The 23490-nt window shown below is 34.7% G+C and overlaps 1 protein-coding gene and 1 long non-coding RNA gene across 2 annotated transcripts; one reads left to right on the forward strand and one right to left on the reverse strand.

Annotated features, from left to right (window-relative positions):
- The first annotated feature begins 11062 nt into the window (after nucleotides 1–11062).
- LOC115950535 lies at nucleotides 11063–12874 on the forward strand. Its single transcript, XR_004083065.1, has 2 exons — nucleotides 11063–11311; nucleotides 12295–12874. It is a non-coding gene; the product is annotated as an uncharacterized LOC115950535 (long non-coding RNA).
- Nucleotides 12875–14685: 1811 nt separating this feature from the next.
- On the reverse strand, nucleotides 14686–18594 carry LOC115950804 (protein FAR1-RELATED SEQUENCE 5-like). Its single transcript, XM_031068050.1, has 4 exons — nucleotides 18401–18594; nucleotides 15421–17658; nucleotides 15126–15238; nucleotides 14686–15015 (listed from the first exon to the last, which is right to left on the reverse strand). Exons 2-3 carry the CDS (start codon nucleotides 17653–17655, stop codon nucleotides 15182–15184), a joined length of 2292 nt encoding a protein of 763 aa, XP_030923910.1. The 5' UTR covers nucleotides 17656–17658; nucleotides 18401–18594; the 3' UTR covers nucleotides 14686–15015; nucleotides 15126–15181.
- Between the last annotated feature and the right edge of the window lie 4896 nt (nucleotides 18595–23490).

The following is a 23490-nucleotide window of genomic DNA, read 5'->3' on the forward strand; positions in this document are numbered from 1 at the left end:
ATAAAGCACACCCAAATGCAAAAACCAACAAAACCCACAAATGGTGACACAAAACCACCAAATGGAGAGCCACAACTCATTAATGGCGAAAAAATTTGTAACCACTTATAGAGAGCCAGAACCACCATGATGAGATGAAACTACCGGGCCAGGACAGGCTGAAAAAGAGATATAAAAACCACGAAGAACATGTTGATCTCACCACAAGTCTCTCTCTTGAAAAGTTTCTGAGTTTTGGGTGTTTTGATTCGTGTTATGTTGTGTTTTGGTGTTAAGAGGTGTTTTTGTAATGGCTGGGCTTGAGATGGGTTACGGAGATTGACGGAAACATACCACAAGTGGGTTAAGTGATACTTTTCAAACCACGGGTAGGCAAAGTGATTTTCGCCCTAACCACAGGTGGGTTATGTGTAATTATCCCTATTATTTTAATCCGGGGTGAATAAACAATTATTAATTTTTTTAGATGTCTGCTACAGTGCACATCTAAAAATAGATGTGCACTGTAGCAATTCAGCTAAAATTTATACATATACCTCCACTGCTGCCTGGCCCTTTTTGGTATAATGGTGGAGTTAAAATAGCATTATAACTATTTAGCTCCACTGTTACAAATGCTCTTATAGCTAAAAAAATTTAGCTACTTGTAGCTAAAAAATTTTAGCTACTTGTTGCAGTGCACAGTCATTCACAGTAGCAAGTAACTAAAAATAATAATAATATTTCATTAAGCTCTCTCTTTTCTCTCATTAAAAAAATATTTTATTTGTGAAATGTGAATTGGAAGCTGCAATTCAGCCGAACCATGATAATTGAAGATGATTTTCTATACTCTCTCTATTTATTTATTTTTTTAATACAAGATAGAAATTATGTATATCAGTATATGTGTATGAAGCTTTCTCCTAGAGACTTAAACTCTGACTCTTACCTTCCACACCCTACAAGTACTTATACTTGTGGAGTGACTATCGCACCAAGAATGTGCAGTGGTTAATTTTTATAACTATTGAATAAGTATCAATACGTTGAGTTGAGCTCTTCCTCCAATGGACGAATTCAAATAAATGCATTTCATACTAAGTAATTTGTAATTTTTTTTAAATATAAAAAATTTCATATGAAAAAATACGAGTCGATCCAACCCAACCTGACTAACCCAACTATTTTCAACCCACTTTAAATAACACTTTTAACACAAACCGAATCAACCCAAACCGAACCCAACTCAACTTGTTTGAACCGTCTACTTGCTATAGTTGGATCAAAGGGAATTAAGATATGGTGCTATTGCACCTTGCAATACTTTCTCAACAATTCAGATTAAAAGTTAAATAGTTAACTTTTTATATCAACCATTGAATCAAGGAAGTTAAATAAGTAAAAAAGTTGAGAGTTAAAAAAGAGTTAAGAATTTTGAAAAAGTGAAAATAATGTGAGAGGAATTAGATCTTAATCAAACCAAAAGTTTATCGGAAAGAGAAAGTATGATGGTAAAACTTTTGTGCCACTGTTATAGCAAGTGGCCTACTTTGAAAGGCGGATAGAAAGTGATTTATCCATGAGAAAATAATAATATTAAGACACACCCAACTACACAATCAAATCTACAAAATGCTTAAGTAAGTAACAATGTGATTGGTGCACCTAATTTTTTTTTTTTTTTTTTCTAGCAAGCATTGTGATGGTTTCGTGTGTAAGTACTTAATTCCAATCACAAGTTAACACTAAAACATATTGTGAAATTAAGTATGAGTTTAGGTATGTCTATAAGGGATGTAAAAATGATTATCTATTACTAACAATCAATCACTTCAATAAGCGGTGGTAAAAGTTGTGATTGGAGAAGAACAATTAAGAATCAATAAACAACTCTTATATAATCTATAATCAATAATCTAATCATCAATCTATATCTATATATATCTACAAGCTGATGCTTAGCATTCATTGTTGTTACGTTCTAGTTAAGCCACATCAGCATCCATGTCATTATTCTTTTTTCTTTTCAATTTTCCTATAATTTTTTTAACATTCACTTTTTTTTTTAATATTTACACTTTCTCTAACTTTTCTCCCTCCCTTACATTTTCATCTCCCCATTACTCTTTACTTTAATATTACTATTGTAAGTACTCAATTTGTAACGACCCCAAAATGATATTGGGTTCGCACGTTAGGGGCCCAAACAATATAATTTGTAGAGCGTGGGTTTGAAAGGTTAGGCCTTGGTCACCGGACGATGGTTAGTCGTGGTGTTCATACGGAAATAAACTATGTTCGTTCGAGAAGTCTATCTCCTCGATACGGTCTGAGAGACTCTGGTTCTTGGCCTTTTTTCCCAGCCCCTTTATCTGAATTGCTTACTTCTCCTTTTATACTAGCCTTTACCCCTTCTTCCAACGTCCACATGTAGGTCCAACTTTCTAGGGCTGATACTTGTCTCATCAGCCTATACCCAAAGTGGTTAGAGGTGGTTGTAAAAGCTGAAAAACGTTGCTCTGTCTGGCGTAGAGTATTTAATTGTAGTAATGGCAGCCTTTCCTTTGTCCTTTGTCACCATATTGTCCAGTGGGCCTTTCTTTATTAATGCGGATGTGTTCGGTCCTTCCCAAAACTGTTCTTATGCCGTTCTTACCCTTTCTTTTAGGAGGGCTTTGGGGATGACGAGGACAGAGTCATCCTCGGCTATATCTCAAGGCTACTTGGACTTTTATTGTATGTCCTTGGCTATATCCCACCTCGGCGTTAGCCCCTAAGGTAAAATAGGTCAGGGTCACAATTTCTTTGGCCCCACAATAGCCCCTCAAAATCCTACTGCCCGACCTCTTGGTCGGGGAGGAGGGTTTTGGTGATGTCGGGCCTGTATCATGGCTTGCCCAGCTTTGTCCTTCATTAATATCGGTGTCTTTTAGTTTGCCTGGGAAACACTCCCGGTCATGAGACATCCTTTAGTTTTACTCACGTCGCGCCTCTACCGTTTCAGTGTACGAGGCACATTTTTAATAAGCTCCTTTCATGAGGTGACGCCCATTCAACGGTTGTAAACGGTATTGGGAGTTGAGTGGGAATTATCTCGTTATGAGCTTTCCTTAGAAATCTGTACAGATTAAATGCCACCAGTCTTGCCTTCCGTATAAGAAGCAAGGCAGGAGGTCACTTCCTTCACGCACAGACCCTTCAGTCTTTCTAAAGTCCTAAACCTCCAACTACACTCAAAGTTTTCCTTATCAGCATAATCAATCTTTAGAGTGTGATATGTTTGAGGCAAAAGCGGGGGTGAAGGAACCGCATCCTCTCCAAAAGCACCGGGTCCCTTTGAAACTTAAGATGGCTCGGTCAGGGCAGGGTAGGCAGAGACTCAAGATATTTTTCCTCTTCCTCCAGCCAAAATCCGAAGCAGGTGTTAATCGCATCAAATTTTTGGTGCTACAGAGTTAGGGTTGTTCATCATCAGTACCATCCGCTCTCTTTCGAGCATAGCTAATATGGCACCTGCGTGATAAGAGTCAAGGCTAACGCAGGGATTGAGTATCCCTGCTTCTTCCTCTCTTCCTTCACTGGTGCCTCCTTTCGCCTCATCTTCTTCTTCTTTCCCATCACCGGATCCATCCTGATGCTTTTACTTCTTCCTCTTTTTCTCCTCATCCATCAAAGGTGGTCACCCTCTCATACATAATCACTACTGGAGCAGAGTTTAGAAAGATTTGTCGTTTCCTTGTATCTTTTTATTTTTGCTTTTGTAATTAGCTTCCTGTATAGGCTTGTTTGAGCCCTTCATTATATGCTGTACTATTTCTTGATATTAATAAAAGATGACTTTATATTAGTCTAAGCATTCTTTCTTTTCTGCAATAGCTATATTGTGAATGGATGTGCTACATATTTTTTTTTTTTCTGAACGATACTTAGGGCCGAACCCCTTACTAACAAAAAGCTATTATTTTGAACTTACTGAGACTAACAGGCACAATAATGCCGACCTAAAAAAGGTTACACATATAAGACTAATCGAGATAACAGCTGAACGTTCTGTATTGCGTATGAGGCGATCATCCGAGGATGGGTAACTCAAAATGAACTATCCGAGATGGTCGCAATGTACTAGGGTGCTTTACCACGCTCCTAACAACATTCATGGCTTTGACCATTTTTGGCACCCGGTCCGAGGACCGAGGTATGACTGTACCGAGCCTAAATACTCGTGTACATTAGTTTCCTTAGAGTTGGGAATTCGAGAACAGGACGGGATTTCCATTCCGTCTAAGACTTAATCCATTTTCTAATGACTAATTTCCCCATAGGTTTGAGTCCGAGGACCATACAATACCTTGGTTTTGTCCAAAACTTAGATATTTTCTTTAAGTAATTGGTTTCCCCATAGGTTTGAATTCGAGGACCATACAATACCTTGGTTCTGTCCACAACTTAGATATTTTCTTTAAGTAGTTGGTTTCCCCATAGGTTTGAGTCCGAGGACCATACAATACCTTGGTTCTGTCCAAAACTTAGATATTTTCTTTAAGTAGTTGGTTTCCCCGTAGGTTTAAGTCCGAGGACCATACAATACCTTGGTTCTGTCCAAAACTTAGATATTTTCTTTAAGTAGTTGGTTTTCCCATAGGTTTGAGTCCGAGGACCATACAATACCTTGGTTCTATCCAAAACTTAGATATTTTCTTTAAGTAGTTGGGGGGGGGGGGAATTAGCCCCTCGGTCAAGGCGTGGGACATTGGTTTGGCAGGACTAGCCCCTCGACCAAACCGTGGGACATTGGTTTGGCGGGATTAGCCTCTCGGCCAAGCCCCTAGAACCATCCGCGCTACTGACGCTTCGAAGCGTAGCCCCTAATGGAAAAGCGTAGCCCCTAATGGAACTTTATGTTAGGGCACTACAATAGGCTGTTGGAAGTGATGGGGGGACTTTCTCGACTCACCGCCTATGCCAACACACAAGCCTTCCCACAGACGGCGCCAATTGTAAGGACTCAATTTGTAACGACCCCAAAATGATATTGGGTTCGCACGTTAGGGGCCTAAACAATATAATTTGTAGAGCGTGAGTTTGAAAGGTTAGGCCTTGGTCACCGGACGATGGTTAATCGTGGTGTTCATACGGAAATAAACTATGTTCGCTCGAGAAGTCTATCTCCTCGATACGATCTGGGAGGCTCTGGTTCTTGGCCTTTTTTCCCAGCCCCTTTTTCTGGACTGCTTACTTCTCCTTTTATACTAGCCTTTACCCCTTCCTTCAACGTCCACGTGTAGGTCCAACTTTTCAGGGCTGATACTTGTCCCATCAGCCCATACCCAAAGTGGTTGGGGGTGGTTGTAAAATCTGAAAAGCATTGCTCTGTCTAGCGCAGAGTATTTAATTGCAGTAATGACAGTCTTTCCTTTTTCCTTTGTCGTCATATTGTCCAGGGGGCCTTTCTTTATTAACGCGGATGTGTTCGGTCCTTCCCAAAACTGTTCCTATGCCATTCTTGCCCTTTCTTTTAGGAGGGCCTTGGGGATGCCGAGGACAGAGTCATCCTCGGCTATGTCTCAAGGTTACTTGGACTTTTATTGTATGTCCTCGGCTATATCCCACCTCAGCTCGGGTCTTAGGCCCTAAGGTAAAATGGGCCAGGGTCACAATTTCTTTGGCTCCACAACTATTCATCTTTCTTTTTATCTTTCTTTATTTTGCCTCTTCTTATTCACACTCTCTAATTATAAATTTGTCATTCTCTCTTCCATTTTTTGCATAGTTTTCCCTCACAAAAAGGTTATTTCTCTCTCTCATTATTTTTGGTGGATTTTTATTTTTATTTTTCTTGCATCTCTACTTTGGTTTATAAATTTTTGTATTTTTTTAGAACTCTAATTTAGGCGGATGAGATTTATTTTTGTATTTTAAGTTTTTTTTTTTTTGGTTCTCTTTGATTGTTAAATGTTATCCTATTGGATTATAAAGAATTAAAGATAGTATATAAAAAATAATATTATTGTATTATATAGCATGATTTGGATAATTTAATTAGTGCTTATTGTTATATTTTTTATTTTTACTTTTTTTTTCTTCTCATCTTATTTTATTCAACATTGAAATAAGATGAGATCCTCCATATCATTAAATTATTTATATTTTCTCATTTATGGTTATCAATAAGAAATAAATATCATGGATGATTTAAATAGTTATAGATGTAGTTACGTTAGTAGTATGTCAAAGTTTTTTTCCCCCTTCTAAATTTTCAAGAAAATATGGAAGGAATTTCTCTAGTTTGGTCTCAATCAATTAAGACATCCATAATATCTTTCTTTTTTTAAAAGAGTTTCAACCTATGACGTCCGCTTTTTGAGAGAGAGATCAATGCCACTTTTTGATCTTGTTTCTCTTGCATTTTTGTGCTATTTTTTGTTTTGGGAGGAGAAAGTCATAAAATTTGAGCAAAAATACCTAACCCTTGATTTTAACAGAGGTGAATTACAGAAAACAAACGGAACATACCTCAAGTGGGTAAAGTAACACTTTTTAAACCACGGGTAGGCAAAATGATTTCGGGTCAAATCACAGGTGAGTTTAGTGTAATTACCCAAAAATATAATTAAAATAAATGAATATGTAAAGGTAAATTTATATGAATAGTTAAAACTACCCAAGATGAATGTTTAACCACTAGTAAATATGTGTTTCCTGAAAACTAAAAGTATGTTTGATTGTTTTAGCTGGAACTATATAACTATGCAAATATTGTTGCGAGTGGTTCCATCATTTGCAAATGATCAAATTTGGTAGTCTTACGGAATAGATATTTCATTTTACAAAAAACTTTACATGAACTCCTCTTTTGTGACAACCTTAATTTTGTTTTTAATTTTTTTGTTTTTGCCAAAACAACTTAAGAATATTAGTTACCACATTTGATAGTTGTAAAATACTTCAGTGATATAAAAAAAATAGAAAATGTTTAAATATTTAAAAAGCATTTTTAGTAGATTGTAATATAAAACATTTTTTTCTCAATTTTTTATGTAAATTTTTATGTAAGATCAATATTGTTGGCATCCTTTAAAGATGATACATAATATTTTTGAGAAGAAGAAGAAGAAGCAGAGATGCTGCTAACACATAATATAAAATTATTAAGTTTTCATGATTTAAATTTGTAGCAAAAAAAATATATCTATGATAAAGGTTTTAATCTAAATGATAAATAGTAGTCCATATTTTTTTTAGTCTTGAATCAAAAAGTCCATTCTCAATAGCCTTTTAAGTCTACAAATTGCTCTTATAAAAAAGTAAAATAAAATAATCTACAAATTGCTCAATCTATAGGCCTAGACACATTCAAAGAGTGCTATCTAAAATATAAATTATATGACCCTTTATTACACAAATATTTTGATTTCCCAAAAGGAAGGCAGGTGTGTGTCTAGCCATTTTTCTTGATTTGTGCTGCATAATTTAATAGTACGGAGGATGTGACTGAATTTAAATGTTGAATAAAATAAGATGAAAAGAAAAAAGAGTAAAAATAAAATATATAGTAATAAACATGAAATTATCTAAGTCGTGCTATGTAATATAATAGGAGCATTATATTATTATATACTATATGTATAATGCAGTAGGATAATATTTAATAGTCAAAGAGAATAAAAATATAACAACTTAAAACACAAAACTAAAACACATCAACCCAAAGTAGAATTCTAATTAATACAAAAATTCATCAACCTAAAGTATGGATACAATAAAAGGAAAAAATCAAACAAAAAATGAAAAACAAATTGTGAGAGAGAGAGAGAGAAGTAACATTTTTGTGTGAGACAACTATGCATAGAATGGAAAAAAAAAAATGTCAAATTTATAGTAAGATATTGAGAATAAGAATAGACAAAATAAAAAAAGATAAAAGGATAGAGAGAAAATGATATTATGATAGAGAATAATGGGGAGATGAAGAAGTAAAAGGAAGATAGAGTTTTGGAAAACTAATAATAAAAATAATAGTTAAAAGATATTTTAATTTTTAAATAACGGACAAGTTTGCCGATCTAAATCTAGAAACCCAACACTATTAAATAGAGGGATTGACAAAAGCAGCGGCATTTGTGGTCTCTTGGAAAGCACATTGTCATAAGATTTAATGGTGAGATAGTTAAAGCGAGATCCAGTGGCAAGAGACATCAAAGTTTTTGAGGCTAAACTTCTTGCTTCCAGCCCAAGACTAAGCTATCTAAACACTTATCTGAACTTTGAACTCCTTTGCATGGTAGTGACCGTTGGGTGCTTGATGCTTCGTCGTCCTCGCTTGCGGAAAGTATCAGTAAGCATAACTATGGAGTATATAGCTTCCCTTCTAAAAGAATTTTTCTTTTCTATAAGTTCTCAATAAACACAAATTTTTTAGCCAAGTCTTATACATTAACGTTTAACCATAAACGTTTTCTTTTCATAATAATAAGTGATTTGTGATAAATTATTGACTGTCCTAAAAGTTTAAGTTTTTGAAAAATGATAAATTTAATCATTTAATAATATAATTATAACACTCCCTCTTATGTGTGGGCTCAAAGTACCTCTCAGTAAATGAGACTCAACATATGGGATTTTAAAATGGGAGATAAATTAGAGGAGACAATGATAGAATTTAAGATATCTTGCTCTGATACAATAATAAAATTTAAAAGATAAAAAAAGATAATTGATTTAAAAAGGAGAAGAGAGAAAGAGAGAGAGAGAGAGAGAGAGAGATAATTTTGTGATTTGGCTTAATGACCTATATCCTCACCACAAAAGGCTAAATGGATACATTTGGATTCGCATGATTGATAACACATTACAAGACAACCCATATTTATAATGGAATTACACACAATAGTCAAACATTATTTGAATTCAAATTTCATATTAATAGTCCCATTTTTCCCATTATCAGGTCCTATGTTTGAGCAATAGTTTAGAGACCTTCTGAAACTCTGATTTTTGTGTTCTTGCTGTGGTTGAAAGGTCTTGCATCCTACCTTCAAAATATAGCAATAAGTGTTTTTCACAAATACACCCTAAAATATAGCTTTGGACAATAAAAAATGGGTTTTGTACAATTTGTTCTAACTTTGCAAACTTACTTTAATTTATGGCCTTGTTGGCCACCGTTTTGATCAAGTAAGGTGTCGTTGGAAAGCGTACAATGTCTATTTTCTAAATATGTCCATTTTATTGTCCCCATCTTCCGATTTGGTAAACTAGAGGCTTAGGAAAATGGTTACAAAATCATGTTTATGCATAAAGTTTTCGCTTTAATATTTTTGGTAAATTATTTTTATTCAAGTGGAGTTTTTGCCATCTAAGTATACCAAATCAAAGTTCATTATGAGATCTCTCCAATGAATCATCATTTGGGTCAATTAGTGGTCGCTTGATTATAATTAAATTAAGATTAAACTAAAATCAAGTTTATGACACTTAGGCAAAAATGGCTTAGTATTTTAGCCAAAGATTCAATGTTGTTGCGATATCCTATCCGTTTCATCTCAATTTGGGTCTGAAACTATCATTTGAAAGGGAATTTTATGATCTTTCATATGAGTGCAAATTTATCACGATCGAAAGGTCAAATTTTCAGTCAAACCTCGATCAAGATTTGTCAAACTTGGTAAAAATGAGTCAAATGGTTCTAAATGGTGAATTAGGTTGAAATATGGAGGTTGGATGAATTTATGGCTAATTTGACTGTTGGTTAGATTGGTCAAACTTGATCAAATGAGATAGTTTTATGATCTTGGGCTCTTGAATCATCAAAATAATTTATTCATCATCCGGTCGGGAAAAATTTATTTATTTTATGTCATTACTTTTTTTTCCGTGTAAAAAAAAAAAAAAAAAAAAAAAGCAATTTTAGATTTTTAGTGCTCAAATTAATATTTTGGCACAAAATCAAGGTCAAATAAAATATGATATCATCATGAGGTTCCAAAAATCCACTATACACCAGCACACTTAATTATTATATTTACTAATGACATTAAAGGTCAAGAATCACACAAAGAAATTAATCCGACAACAGTGAACCAAGGCTCTAACACTAATTGAAAAACGTTTTTTAGACCCCTAGTACGGCTTATTACCAATTTTTCTATCCTCTTATGAATGCTCAGTTGGGGATCAATTTATTGGCCTGCTTTCTTAGTCACAAGACTCACAATCTGGCTCTTATTTAAAGGGGAGCATTGGGCTCTTCCCTTTTGAATCTAAGGGTGTGATGATGACACATGTTTCAATCCCCTCTTGTCGTCATCTAGACTAATAAGATTTCCCTAGGCCTACTAGCTAATTTGTGCCCTTACTGTTCAATCGGGTCAGTCATCATTGTCCATAGTAGCCATGCAAATTACAACCCACTAGATCTCATTCACGACAAAGCCACATAAAATAGTTGACAACAATGTTTCTTGTACATTTGCAGCCTTAATATTCACATAGTTGAAAATTAGTACGTAATTATTTTTTTAGTTTATATGTGATCATTAAACTTATTTGGTTTCAATCTTGTCCATAAATTAAAGATCTGCCGTGATTCTTAAGAAGCCTCCAAGGGTGAAAATAATCAGAGAAAAGACAAACCCTAACATAGACGTTATGGGTCACGGGGTCAGTGTTCCCCCATCAACAAGAATATGTAGAATTTTAGATTCCCAAAATTCGTCTCCTTTACCTAATAATGACAATACTTCCTCTAAAGCATTCACATTAACCATCAAACATCACTTGAAAATTAACATACAACTTGTGAATAGATCGATCCCACATTGTAATTTTGTAAACATCCTTCAATAATAATTAATTAGAACATAATCCAATAAATTTCCAAAACATGACCAAGAGAGACCTTGCTAGCTATTTGAAATTGAAAATCCATCTAATAAAATACCATTGGCCTTTACTTTGAAGGTTGAAGTCACTTCAAATATATATATATATATATATATATATATATTTGTATGGGCAAAACTTAGATACAGTACCTTAGGTACAGTACATTAGGTACCCCTTTTAAAATTAAAACACCTGTCCACTTACTTAACAGTAACACTGCCGTTTTCTTCCCGTTTATTTCTTTTCCTTCTTTTATTTTTCCCCTGTTCCAGACTAAGCCTTCCCACGAGAAAACCCCAAAACCCCAAAACTGTTTTCTTCTCTTTCTCTCTCTAATCCCTTCTCTCTTGCTTAAATTGGATGCAATGGACGAATCTAGCTCTCTGAATTCTCTATCTTGCTCTGTTTTTGTAGATTGGTTGGCTGGCACTAAGAAAATTCGTTGGTATGTATTTGCTGAATCTCATTATAGGTTTTCAATTCTAGTTGTTGGGTTTGTGTTATTTTGAGGTTTTATAGAGTTTTTCTTTGTTGGTTATGATTTGGGTATCAATTTTTGTTATTGGGTTTGTGTTATTACTGCTTTGGTTTGTTTTGATTTGGGTTTTCAATTCTAGCTGCTAGGTTTGTGTTATTTTGAGGTTTGGTAGAGTTTTCCTTTTGCTATTTCTAATAAAGGTTTCAATTTTGGTTAATGGGTCTGTCTTAGTATTGCTTTGGTTAATTTTGATTTGGGGTTTCAATTCTAGTTTCTGGCTTTGTGTTATTTTGAGGTTTAGAAGAGTTTTTCTTTGGCTATTTCTGATGAAGATTTCAATTTTGGTTAATGGGTCTGTCTTAGTATTGCTTTGGTTAATTTTAATTTGGGTTTCAATTCTAGTTGTTGGGTTTTTGTTATTTTGAGGTTTGGAAGAGGTTTCCAATGGCTGAGTTCACCTTGATGAAGCTGAGTTCTAATTTATTTTTTTAATGTCTGATGTTTGTCTTTAGTGTTTCATTGATAGTTCAAATCAGAAATTTGAAATTGGAAAGGCAAAAGATTCTTAGAACAGCAATCATACACTAATCTTAGAGAATTAAATACAAATATCTTGATTTGCATATTTTGGAAGTTGCTGGGTTGATATTTTAGCAATACCCGGAGATGTATTGCATGGCTAGTGAATTCTTTTGGTTTATTTGCCATATCTTCTAAGACTGCTGTGGTGACTGGTCATTAACATTGTAGCCTGATTTTTAAATGTGGTGCGGCATTGGTTGGTAAGTTTACGTCTTGAGACATAAAGTGAATTATGTTTTTACTTTAGTGAATTCTCTATTGCAATATGCCATGTGATATTTGTATTGTGAGTTCACAATTTAATAAAACACTGTTTACTTCATTTTAACAAAACATTATGATTTTGAATTTTTTATGGGATTATGCAGATGATCAAGGAAGCTCTGTTGGCTTTGAATGAAAGAAGTGGGTCGAGTCCATATGCTATAGCAAAGTACATGGAAGAGAAGCACAAGGATGTGCTTCCTCTGAATTGCAAGAAGATTTTGGGCCTCCAATTGAAGAACTCTGCTGTAAGAGGAAAGCTTATCAAAATCAAGGCTTCGTGTAAGCTATCTGAAATGGCTAAAGAGGAGAAGGTACAACTATAATAACCAAGGCTGTGAAGAAACTTGATGCTGCTAAAAAGGCTACGAAGAAGGTCACGAAGAAAGTTGGGCCTAAGAAGACGAAGAAATTGACTCCTACTTAGCCTAAACAACCCAAATTGATTAAGTCTCCTGCTACTAAGAGAGCCAAGAGGACTGTTGCTTGAGTTTGTAGAAATTAGATAAAAATAAGTAGTGTTTGTTTTTTTGAAAAAGTTTAGGTCTGTGTATATGAAGTCTATGGTTTTAATGAAGTGTTCGGGTTTGCTTAGTCTTTTTTGTTTGTTTGTTTAGACATCAATGCTGAATGGAACTGATTTTTCTTTGCTTCCTCTGTGAAATGGGTTGCTAATTTTTTGAACTTTTATCTTGTTCAGTTATTCATTGGCTTAATCAATTGTTGGTTACTGCTGCTAAGTTCTTTTTTTTTTTTTTTTTTTTTTTGAGTTATAAGTGGGGCATTTACGCCATTTCATTTGAATTTATTGTGAGTCTTGGCTCTACGTTCATCACAGGTTGTCTCAATCCTTTATAAAAAGTGTCCACCAGCCTTCATTTGCCCACACTTAAAGATAATAGTGGGAACTAAGAGCTATGTGTATAGATATGCAGTACATTTGTGTGGAAGTGCATATTTGTGTATATGAGAATAATTTTCTGTGGTGTGAAATGATATTGTTAGTTTGGTATTGGCTGGACATGTTGTTAAGCTGAGAAGTATATCATTTTTTAATTTAGTTCATAAACACACTTCCAAGCTGGGTTTCTGACATCCAAAATACAAAGTGAACAAAAAAGCAGATATTGGATCATAAGTTTTCTCTTTCTCCAGGCAGACGCATATTCTGCTATAGTATCATAAAAGACAGCATTCCACATCACTTGCATGCAATAATCAAAAAGCATTCGACAAACAACTGCATTAGATCCCCAAAAGTTTTCAATGCTTCCAACAGATTTAGTGACTGCAGGAGACTGTGTTGAGATTTTATTTATACAAGTGTGATGTACTACAGAGATGGAGGATGCAACCTCACATGCAGGCAAGGCATATATTGCACAATCAGTATTTTCTTCAGCAATCAGATGCATTACCGTTGTTCCATTCAAAGAGCTATTTTGGGCAGCATGATTTACTATATTATTATTTATGCTGAGCACAAATTTTTTGTTAAAAGGAAAGGATGTTTGTTGCCCAAATTGGGCAGGAATGTCTAATATTTGCTCTTTACCCCAATAGTATGGGCAATCACATGTATATACAACTCCAACAAAGAACAAAATATGTATTAAAAAAAAAAGACATGAGAAAGTATTTGTATGAAAGAACAGAGGTGATAGCCTCAGTGGAATGGAAATACAAAATCATCACAAATGTCAGCCATTGGAATACTTGGCAACAATACACAAAATCATTTTAATGAATCCATTGGCTGATTTTGCAGCATATGTATATATCACCCTTCTATAACAAACATGTAACTATCTCAATATCAAGAGCCTTTAAAAAGTATCAAGTGTTTATATTCCATGACTAACTCTATTATCATTGCCAAGCAGAAGCCGATATCAGATTCCTGTTTTTCCAGCCCAAGAGCACAGCCCCATCCTTCTCCACTACATTATAATGTTCTGAATAACACCTTATAAAGCAGGCTCTTTATCACAGAATTGACATAGGTGCTCCTTTTGTTTCGGCTCTTCCACTTGCCGAGTGATAGAGCTGTTCTTTAGAAGATAATCCATGCATTAGCAAATTGCAACAGTTTCAAAGCATTCAATTGCAATAAACCACATCAGCTCAAAAAAAATGAATGATGTAATCTATAATATTATGACCACATGTATTTATTACCACTTTCACCCCTAGATACATAAGCAAGCTTGGCAATTGCATCAATGAGTGAAATTGATGCAATTGCATTGAGCAAAACAGCAGCCCACACACTGCAGGCAGCAGCTATTCAGTGCAGAAATCCAGCAGCTACCCAGTGCAGAGAAACCAATGCAGAGGGAAAAAATAGCAATATCCCACTGCATGCAGTAGCAGGACCCGACAATGTGTATAAAGAAAAATATGGTAGTGCTTGAAGTGTGGGCAAAAACAGTTCAAGTTTGAGATGATTGTAATAAATAAATGCAAAAATAGTTCAATTAATCAAAAGGCCAATAGTGAATTTGGACCATAAAAAGTATCCAATATTAAAGAAGTTACACTTGATAAGTTATAACAATAAAAGTACCCAAAACACGCATTGGTAAATAAACTGATACGCGACAACAAAACAAAGTAATGTCACTTGTAGCAATTAGTAAACAAATTATTGATCACATGCTAAAGAACACAGTGGTCTGCCAAGAAAACTCCTTGTCCATGCTACAAAACACAGTGATCTGCCACACTAAACTCCTTGCTCTTGCCAAAAAATTATTGATTCATCCAAAGCCACACTAAACTTCTTGCATGCTAAACTCCTTGCCCATGCTACAGAACACAATGGTCTGCCAAAAAAAAAAAAAATCATGATTTATTAATCACATCAATAGATAGTCTATAGCCTAATTCTTGAAATTTTCATTTATACTAAAAAATATATATATGCACAAAATACCTTGTTAATGGTAAGCTGTAGATACTACCACCACACTAAGTACACATCCATGGAATCTAATGAATACCAGCACTACCATCCCTTGCAGAATAATCAGACGCAATGCTTGATGCCTACCATTTTCAAGTAAAATTGAAATAGAATAAGCACTAAGTGGAAACAAAATAAGAGTTACTTCCAAAAGAAATAAGCACCACTTAGATTCTTTCCTTCAATAAAGCAAAATATAAGACACCTCCAAGTATGAAAATAACATTTAAATGTCTAAAACAGAATATATGTGCAAGAAAATTACCTGTGTTACTTGTGTATAGTTAACAGATAAAGAAGCTGGGATGTTGACAGTAGAACTTGTCACAGGAGTTTCTCCACAAGCATGTTTCCTTTTCCTTGATCCTTTTTCAATAAAACTTTTAGGCCGACCTTTAACACGAGATGTGCCTATTTTTTTCTTAATCCCAGTTGCTTTATAAGCTGATATGACAGATGCAACATCTACATGTTCATTATGAGAAGGATCCATCCCAATTTCATTGGAAGGTAAATCTGTTTTTTTTTTCAAAATCCTTTCCACATCAAGATTTAATTCAACCATCTTCTTAGCTAAAAACACAGATGCTTCTTCAGTTTCAGCAGCCTTACTTGCAATGTTAACTGCATTACGGCACAAATCTTTGTACCGATTTGTTATATCCAACTTAGGATCTTCTTTCACAATGCAACCATAGCTATCTAGTACACATCCAACTCTCGCTTGCTTAGTCCACCGCTTCAAAATGTATCGAGAAGGAAGTAGTTTTATATTTTGAATATCTAGCACCTTTAATGCATGACTACATAAAAACCCAGCAAACTCAAATTTGTTACAGCTGCAAACAACTGTTTGGTCTGTAGAATTGAAGATAACCTTATGTTCTCGAGTACACCCATACATGCAAACCTTGTACTCAAACAATGGTGAAATATCATAGCATGTATTAACAACCATGTCCAAAGACTTCTTATACTCTTCTTGAAAGAAATTAAAGATTTTGGGTGTGTAAACATCCCTTGAGTTCTTCAACAAAAGCACTTCCACTCTCAAAACTGGCAAACGCTGGCTCATGTCATAATTGGAATCTAACTCATTGTGGCGTAAGTCTTCAAGTAACCTTTCAAAATGACTAAAAAATTCCAGCACATTATTGGTTGACTTTAGATAATGTCTCAAGCGACTATTGAAGCTTTCACTCAATTGTGTGGTCGTCATATTTGCGCAAAAATGATTTCTACCATATACCATCGCCCATTTTTCTCTAACTTCAAAAATGAATTTCAGCCAGCTATTTTCTTGAAGACCATGTTTATCTAACATTGATTCCCATGCTTGAAAAAAATCATCCTCATACTCATGATCACACATACAACTTTTAAATTCTGCAGCAAATGAATTTGAACTCTGAAAATAACTGTTGAGTTTTTTGAGAGCATTTTGATATATATGCCATCGGCATAAACGATGATGAGATTCTGGTAACACTTCTGCAATTGCTTTAGCCATTGCTGGATCTTGATCAGTAAAAATTGTAACCGGCTTCTTTCCACACATCACTTTTAAGAGGGTTCGAAATAACCATGAAAAAGTTTCAGCTGTTTCATCATACAACAATGCAGCACCAAAGACCACAGTTTGTCTATGATGATTCACTCCAATTATAGGTGCCAATGGACGACGATTTTTATTGGTTCGATACGTAGTATCAAAACAAACTACATCACCAAATAAATCATAATCCACAACCATTTTAGGATCTGCCCAAAATATATTAGTTATTTGATCATCAACATCCAACTGTATCTCATAGAAAAATGAAGCATTTTCAGACTTTCTCATCTCAAAATAATGAATAAGGGTAAATGCTTCTCCCTCTTTCATTTCCCTCATCCGTTTAGATTGTAAATGATTACTAATATCTTTAAGAGTAAAACCAAGATTTTCCCTACCTCCAGCTTGTTTACTCATGAACTCAAAAACTAATTTTTGCCTAATCCCAGAGCGATTTGCTAATTCAGCTTCAGCTGCTTGGGCAGCTGATATCTTCCTTTGTGATGGCAATTTATGTTTACTCCGTGGAGTTACAACTTCATGATTGTGTTTCGCTTCAAAAAGGGTAATACGATATTTACCATTTTTTTGACGACTGATAACCATTTGGGCTTCGCAACCACATCTTAATTCCATTCTAGATTTCTTTCCATCATATGCAACTTCCTTCTTGTAACCAGCTTTAAAACAACAATACTTGCGGGATATGATAGTTGTTTTATCTGTCTTACTTCTGTTCAGCCAATCTCTTCGAATACTGAATCCAACATATCCAGCATATATATTATAATATAGATATGCCTCATCCTCTGAATCAAACTCCATTCCAATTTTTGGAGTTATATCTTCTTTAGTGTCTGCATTTTCTCCAATTTTTGGAGTTGTATCTTCCTCTGAATCAATAGACACAACTTCTTCAAGGTTGCTCTTCCCATCTTTCTCCATAACCTGTAAATTAACAAACATAATTTATTGCTTTTGATGAACTAAGTTCACTGAAAATATAAAAAATTACTACAATATATGATGGAATTGTTGAAAGAAGTTAAAAAAAAAAAAAAAAGTTTTGCAATGTATATGCATGAAGAAAGAATCAATAGTATATCAATCCAGCAATGTTATGTTTTGCAATGTTTTGCTAATATCAACCCAGCAACTTCCAAAATATGCAAATCAAGATATTTGTATTTAATTCTCTAAGATTAGTGTATGGTTGCTGTTCTAAGAATCTTTTGCCTTTCCAATTTCAATTTCTGATTTGAACTATCAATCAGACACCAAAGACAACATCATACATTGAAAAAAAAAATTAGAACTCAGCTTCATCAAGGTGAACTCAGCCATTGGAAAACTCTTTCAAACCTCAAAATAACACAAACCAAGAAACTAGAATTGAAACCCCAAATTAAAATTAACCAAAGCAATACTAAGACAGACCCATTAACCAAAATTGAAACCTTCATCAGAAATAGCAAAAGGAAAACTCTACCAAACCTCAAAATAACACAAACCTAGCAGCTAGAATTGAAAACCCAAATCAAAACAAACCGAAGCAATAATAACACAAACCCAACAACAAAAATTGATACCCAGATCATAATCAACAAAGAAAAACTCTATAAAACCTAAAAATAACACAAACCCAACAGCTAAAATCAAAAACCTATAATGAGATTCAGCAAATTCTTACCAACGAATTTTCTTAGTGCCAGCCAACCAATCTGTGAAAACAGAGCGAGATAGAGAATTCAGAGAGCTTGATTCGTCTATTTCATCTAATCTGAGTGAGAGAGAGAGAAGGAAAGAAAGAGAGAAAGAGAAGAACAAAGAGGGAAAGAGAGGATGGTAGGAGCAAAGATGTTTGGCGGGAGTTCAAGAGTCAGAATGTCTTCTGGAACAGGGGAAAAATAAAAGAAGGAAAAGAAACAAACGGGAAGAAAACGGCGGTGTTACTGTTAAGTAAGTGGACAGGTGTTTTAATTTTAAAAGGGGTACCTAATGTACTGTACCTAAGGTACTGTATCTAAGTTTTGCCCTATTTGTATTAAGTCACTTCCAATAATCATGATTTACTTTCACTACTTTTTTTCAAACTTTTTTCTTGTTTTATCTCCTATACGCTATACCCATACTAAATGGAGAAAGAATATCTCCACGTTAGAACAATAGAAATTAATTTAATCAATTTGAAGAAGGTAACTAAAAAAATGCTCAATATGTTCATACCTATTACAGACCATTACATACATCAAGCATCCCACTGCACTAGCATATAGAACCTTTGACATATCTTCAAGCTCTTTCCTTTGCCTTTGTGCAATTACTAACAAATAACCTAAAGTGATTTGCCCACAGTGTTGAGTGTTCCAGTTTATCATTCTCCATATCAAACTTCTCTAATACCATCTTGACAGTTATTTTGAGACACCCATAATTTTCCAATCTCCATCTTTGCAAATTTGCATATCAAGAATCTTCTTAGTGATGCCCAAATCTTTGATATCAAACTCCTTACATGATAAGGATTTCAAATTTTCAACCTCACAAATGTTCTTAGCAGCAATTAGCATATATCATATTCACAATTATTAATATAACTAGTCTAAATCATATATGAGTCAAAATTTGTTGTATCATTGTTGTGGATAGTATATACTACATCAACCCAGAAAAGAGATTTCTTTAATCTATTGCATCATTCTAATTGTTTCATATAAATTTGCTTCTCCAAATCAACATGAAAGAAAGTTGTGATTAGATTTGGTACTATTCAGATATGCTTATATTACGCGTTTGTTTGTTTAGACCCCTGTAAATCGATTAGTTTAACCTAATTAATTAGCTAAATAGTTACTTAGGTTAATTATTCAATTCTAGGTTAAACACATACAATCATATCATATAGTCCAGAAAAATAAATAAGATAATGATATGATTACCCAGGAAAACCAATGAAACCAACTGTTTCAAGATAAAAAATCTGGGAAGGATTTAATCTAATATATTCTCAAGGCAAACAAATTCACTATGATATAATGGAAGATTACAATAGATTTAAACTCTAAATCTAAAGCTATCTTATGTAGAACTTACTCACACGACCACATGTAACTTCGAATCCACTAACTCTTCTATCTTGAATTTGTTAAACACAGCACCTTTTAGATCTCACAAGAGAAGCTCCAAAGTCTTCACAAAACATGCCTTAGGGTTTCCTATATATACTAGGTGAATTAGATCTGAAACCCTAATCATTTAATGGGCTTGATGGGCTATTGGGCTTTAATTAAATTTTGTAGAACTCGTGTCTTGATCGGTCGAAACTGTTTCTCAATCAATAGAAACTGACATGTTTCAAATTCCTAAACCTGCAACTTCCTTATTCTTGTATTATGACTTGCAGTATTTTGAGCATTGTCTAATATACTCTAAGATCTATATCTAGACAAGTTTGTGTTCATGGTTTGCTAATTGTTCTAAACTTTTAAAACCTAACATTGAGGTTTTTTTTGGAGGGGGGGGGGGAAGCTTGGGAATTAGTTAATTTGATTAAGAGGCAACTTTATAGGATTTGGGAAAAATTATCAAAAATGGTTAGGGCATTTCTGTCGTTTAGTAACATTATTTCTACTAAAATACTAACTCACATGCAAGATGGCAAATTTTCGCACAAAAGACCACGGCATTATGACAAATGGACCACATTGAAACATTTCTTGAAACACAAGGACTAAAGTGACATGAAGATATTTTAAGGACCAAACTGAAACTTTGTGAATTTTTCAAGGACCAAAAAATAAGTTAGCTTGTTTAACATATGATAATACTGTGATAGTCATTTCTCTACCGTCTACCCTCTCACTATTACTAAGCAATGAACTGGATGTTTTTTTGGTCTAGCTTTTTATTTATTTATTTATTTATTTATTTATTTGTTTGTTTATGTACAATTTTTATAAGTAAGTATATATATATACACACTTACTTTGTAAGTAATATAAACCGACAAAAATGATTCATACCAAACCAACACCTAATTTAAAAAAAATAAAATAAAAAACAAAAAAAAAAAAAACCCACCTATAATTGTAAATCAATCATAACAAAGGACTATCCTCATCCATAAAGAGATGATGTCCCCCTTTTCATTCAAATACGAATATGTATGTATGTATGTATGGGTCCGGTTAACATATGCTCCTAGAGCACACATTAATCATAAATTAAAAAAAAAAAAAAAAAATTTATATAGACAATTGAGAAAGTTTTTTTTTAAAAAAAAGTTAATCATTTTTTTCATTTTCCTATTGTACGTGCAACTTAAGTTTAGAAAAACGTGAAAGCTTGTATTTTGTAACTCTTAACAGTACATTTAAACATTATCTTTGTAATGTGTGAAAAATGATATTTTTGTGAACTAAAAAAGTGATGGAGGCTGGAGGGGCAGCAAATGAAAAGTTTAAGGATGACAAGAGAGTTACATAGAAAACCCCAAGATTTAGGGTGAAAAATCACGGTGGGATAAAGGACTTGATATCCTTATCCCTGTAAAGATTGTGATGTATTTTCTTGGAAAATGCTGGTTCTTACATAGCCTTTTGTACACTTTCTTTCTTTCTTTTCTCCATTTCTTTCTCTGCTCTATTTCCCTTTATTCTGATACCTAGGATGCTCCAAAACATTCTCCTCTTATGGCACAAGGAATATTTCTGGCTGTACAAAGACAAGTATCCTAATTCAACTGCCTATCACAAACCCTAGGACAGCTAGCTTAGTACCACTCTTCAGTTGGAGGAGAGAGAAGGTTGTGCTGGATGTAGAGTGGGCATAAGGAGTGACTCTAAAAGGTATGAAGACAATAGGAGGAGAGAGGGAGAGAGAGTTGCAATGGCGAAGGGGGCTACATAGGGATGGCAAAATGTATCCGACCCACAGGTACTCGGCCCAACTCGACCCTAATAGGGCGGGTTTTACCCAACCTGCAAAATAGTAAGGTTAGGTTTGGGTTTTTTTAATAAAACCTAAAGTGGTTCAAGTCGGGTCCGAGTTTTAGAAATACCCAACCCGAACCCGACCCGTATATATAATATTAAAAATTTATTATAAAAAAAAAAAAAAACCCTAATTATAGATACACACTTTTCCTAATTGTAACCCTAAATCCCTTAGACCCTCACATTCACTCTCACCCTCTCTTTTTGTCTTACCAAGTTGCCTTCCATTCTCCCCCTCACTCTCAGTCTCACTCTCACTTGAAGAATCATTCGAACAAGATTGTTGCTGCTCACCTCACCGACGCCGTTGCTCCCTACACATGTCACCTCGTCAGCGTCGCTTCATTCTCCATCTCGCTGGTCTCTCCTCCCTGCCTCCCTCACCTTGCTGCAACCTGCAGATGCCGCTCCTCCTCCCTCACCTTGCCGGACCCTCCTCCACCTCACAAGGCCACATTTCTCTCATCTTCCTCACCTTGTTGTGAACTCAAGCTTTTGCAATAAAAATCGTTCTTTTTGTTCAAATTTGTATTTTCTAGTTTAAGTGTTATTTTTGTTAAATAGGATCGGCTTGTTTGATTTGATTTTGTAAGGTCTTCTTGTTCAAACTTAGGGTTTATAAGTTAATTCTTGTATTTACTTTTGATGTGGGAAAATATTTTAATGAAAAAAAAAAAGGGTTTTCAATCTGTTGATTGCTGAGAAAATAATGGGTTTTATGGATTTCTGATCTGAGTGTATGTTGCTAGGATTCCAATCTATTCAGATCTGGGTTTTCTTGAGTGTTCATTTTTCTCTACTGTTTGGTTGCTAAGAAAATCAGATCAGGCAAACATTTTTTTTTTATTGGGGCACGGATTAGGCCCAGAAGTGGCATGGCTGGACGGGGCCTGTGAGGCCTAGCAAGGCGAGTTTAGGGTTTTTAAAAAAGCTCATTTATTAAACGGGCAGAGTTCAGGTCACAAGGGTGGGCCCGCAAGTCAAGTTCAAGTATAAAAAAAAAAAGGCCCAGAACCCAACTCGTTGCCATTCCTAGGGCTACACATGTCCTACAAGGTGGTTCAAGCATGTATTGGTCAATGAGGAGGATAATGTAGCACCCGACTAGGGGAAACCGAATCCTTTCTCATGGTATTGTTCGGTAACCTACATAGTGTACCGGGCCATGTCCTCTCTACCTTGTATTGATGTCCACAATAATGGCACGAGCCAAAGGCATTGCTCTCTTCGCTAATGTTTATTACCTTCATATTTCAATGGCATCGACGTGTAGGTTCAAGATGTCATCTTCAGTCATTAAGAAGGTGTTTGATACATGTACTTAAAAACTGAAAAAATGTGTTTAAAAATATGTATGGAAATACGTATGAGTAAAAAAGTGTGTGAAAATATGTGTAATATTACTTAAAAACTGAAAACATGCATTTAAGTGAGTGTAGCAAACGGATCTAAACTTTCTTGTTCACTTCTGTGAGCTTGTGTACCGTACATCTATACAAAATTTCTTAAAATAATTTATGAGAGAGAGAGAGAGAGAGAGAGAGAGAGAGAATGTTTTATCGATATGGGGTTAGCTTTGGAAGGTTAACAAGTCAAAAAAAGTGACAAAAAAGAGGAGATGTTTTTGGGGGTTGAATACAAGTCACAAAAGGGCACATATTCAGTCAGTCATTGGAAAGGGAGATTACTTACACGATTGCAGACTCTGCCCCCCTTGGTTTTGTGTGGTCACTCACATGGATTCCTCTACTGACTCATTTTGCTCCGTTCTCTCTGTGCCACCACG

Source organism: Quercus lobata, chromosome 6, assembly GCF_001633185.2.
Source record: "Quercus lobata isolate SW786 chromosome 6, ValleyOak3.0 Primary Assembly, whole genome shotgun sequence".
NCBI lineage: Eukaryota > Viridiplantae > Streptophyta > Magnoliopsida > Fagales > Fagaceae > Quercus > Quercus lobata.

What these genes read in the sequence shown, in the direction of transcription:
- LOC115950804 (XM_031068050.1), bottom strand. Translation starts at nt 17,655, where the DNA reads ATGGAGAAAGATGGGAAGAGCAACCTTGAAGAAGTTGTGTCTATTGAT. An exon ending in ACTATACACAAGTAACACAG is followed by an intron (nt 15,239 to 15,420) that starts GTAATTTTCTTG and finishes TGAAAATGGTAG; the next exon opens with GCATCAAGCATTGCGTCTGA.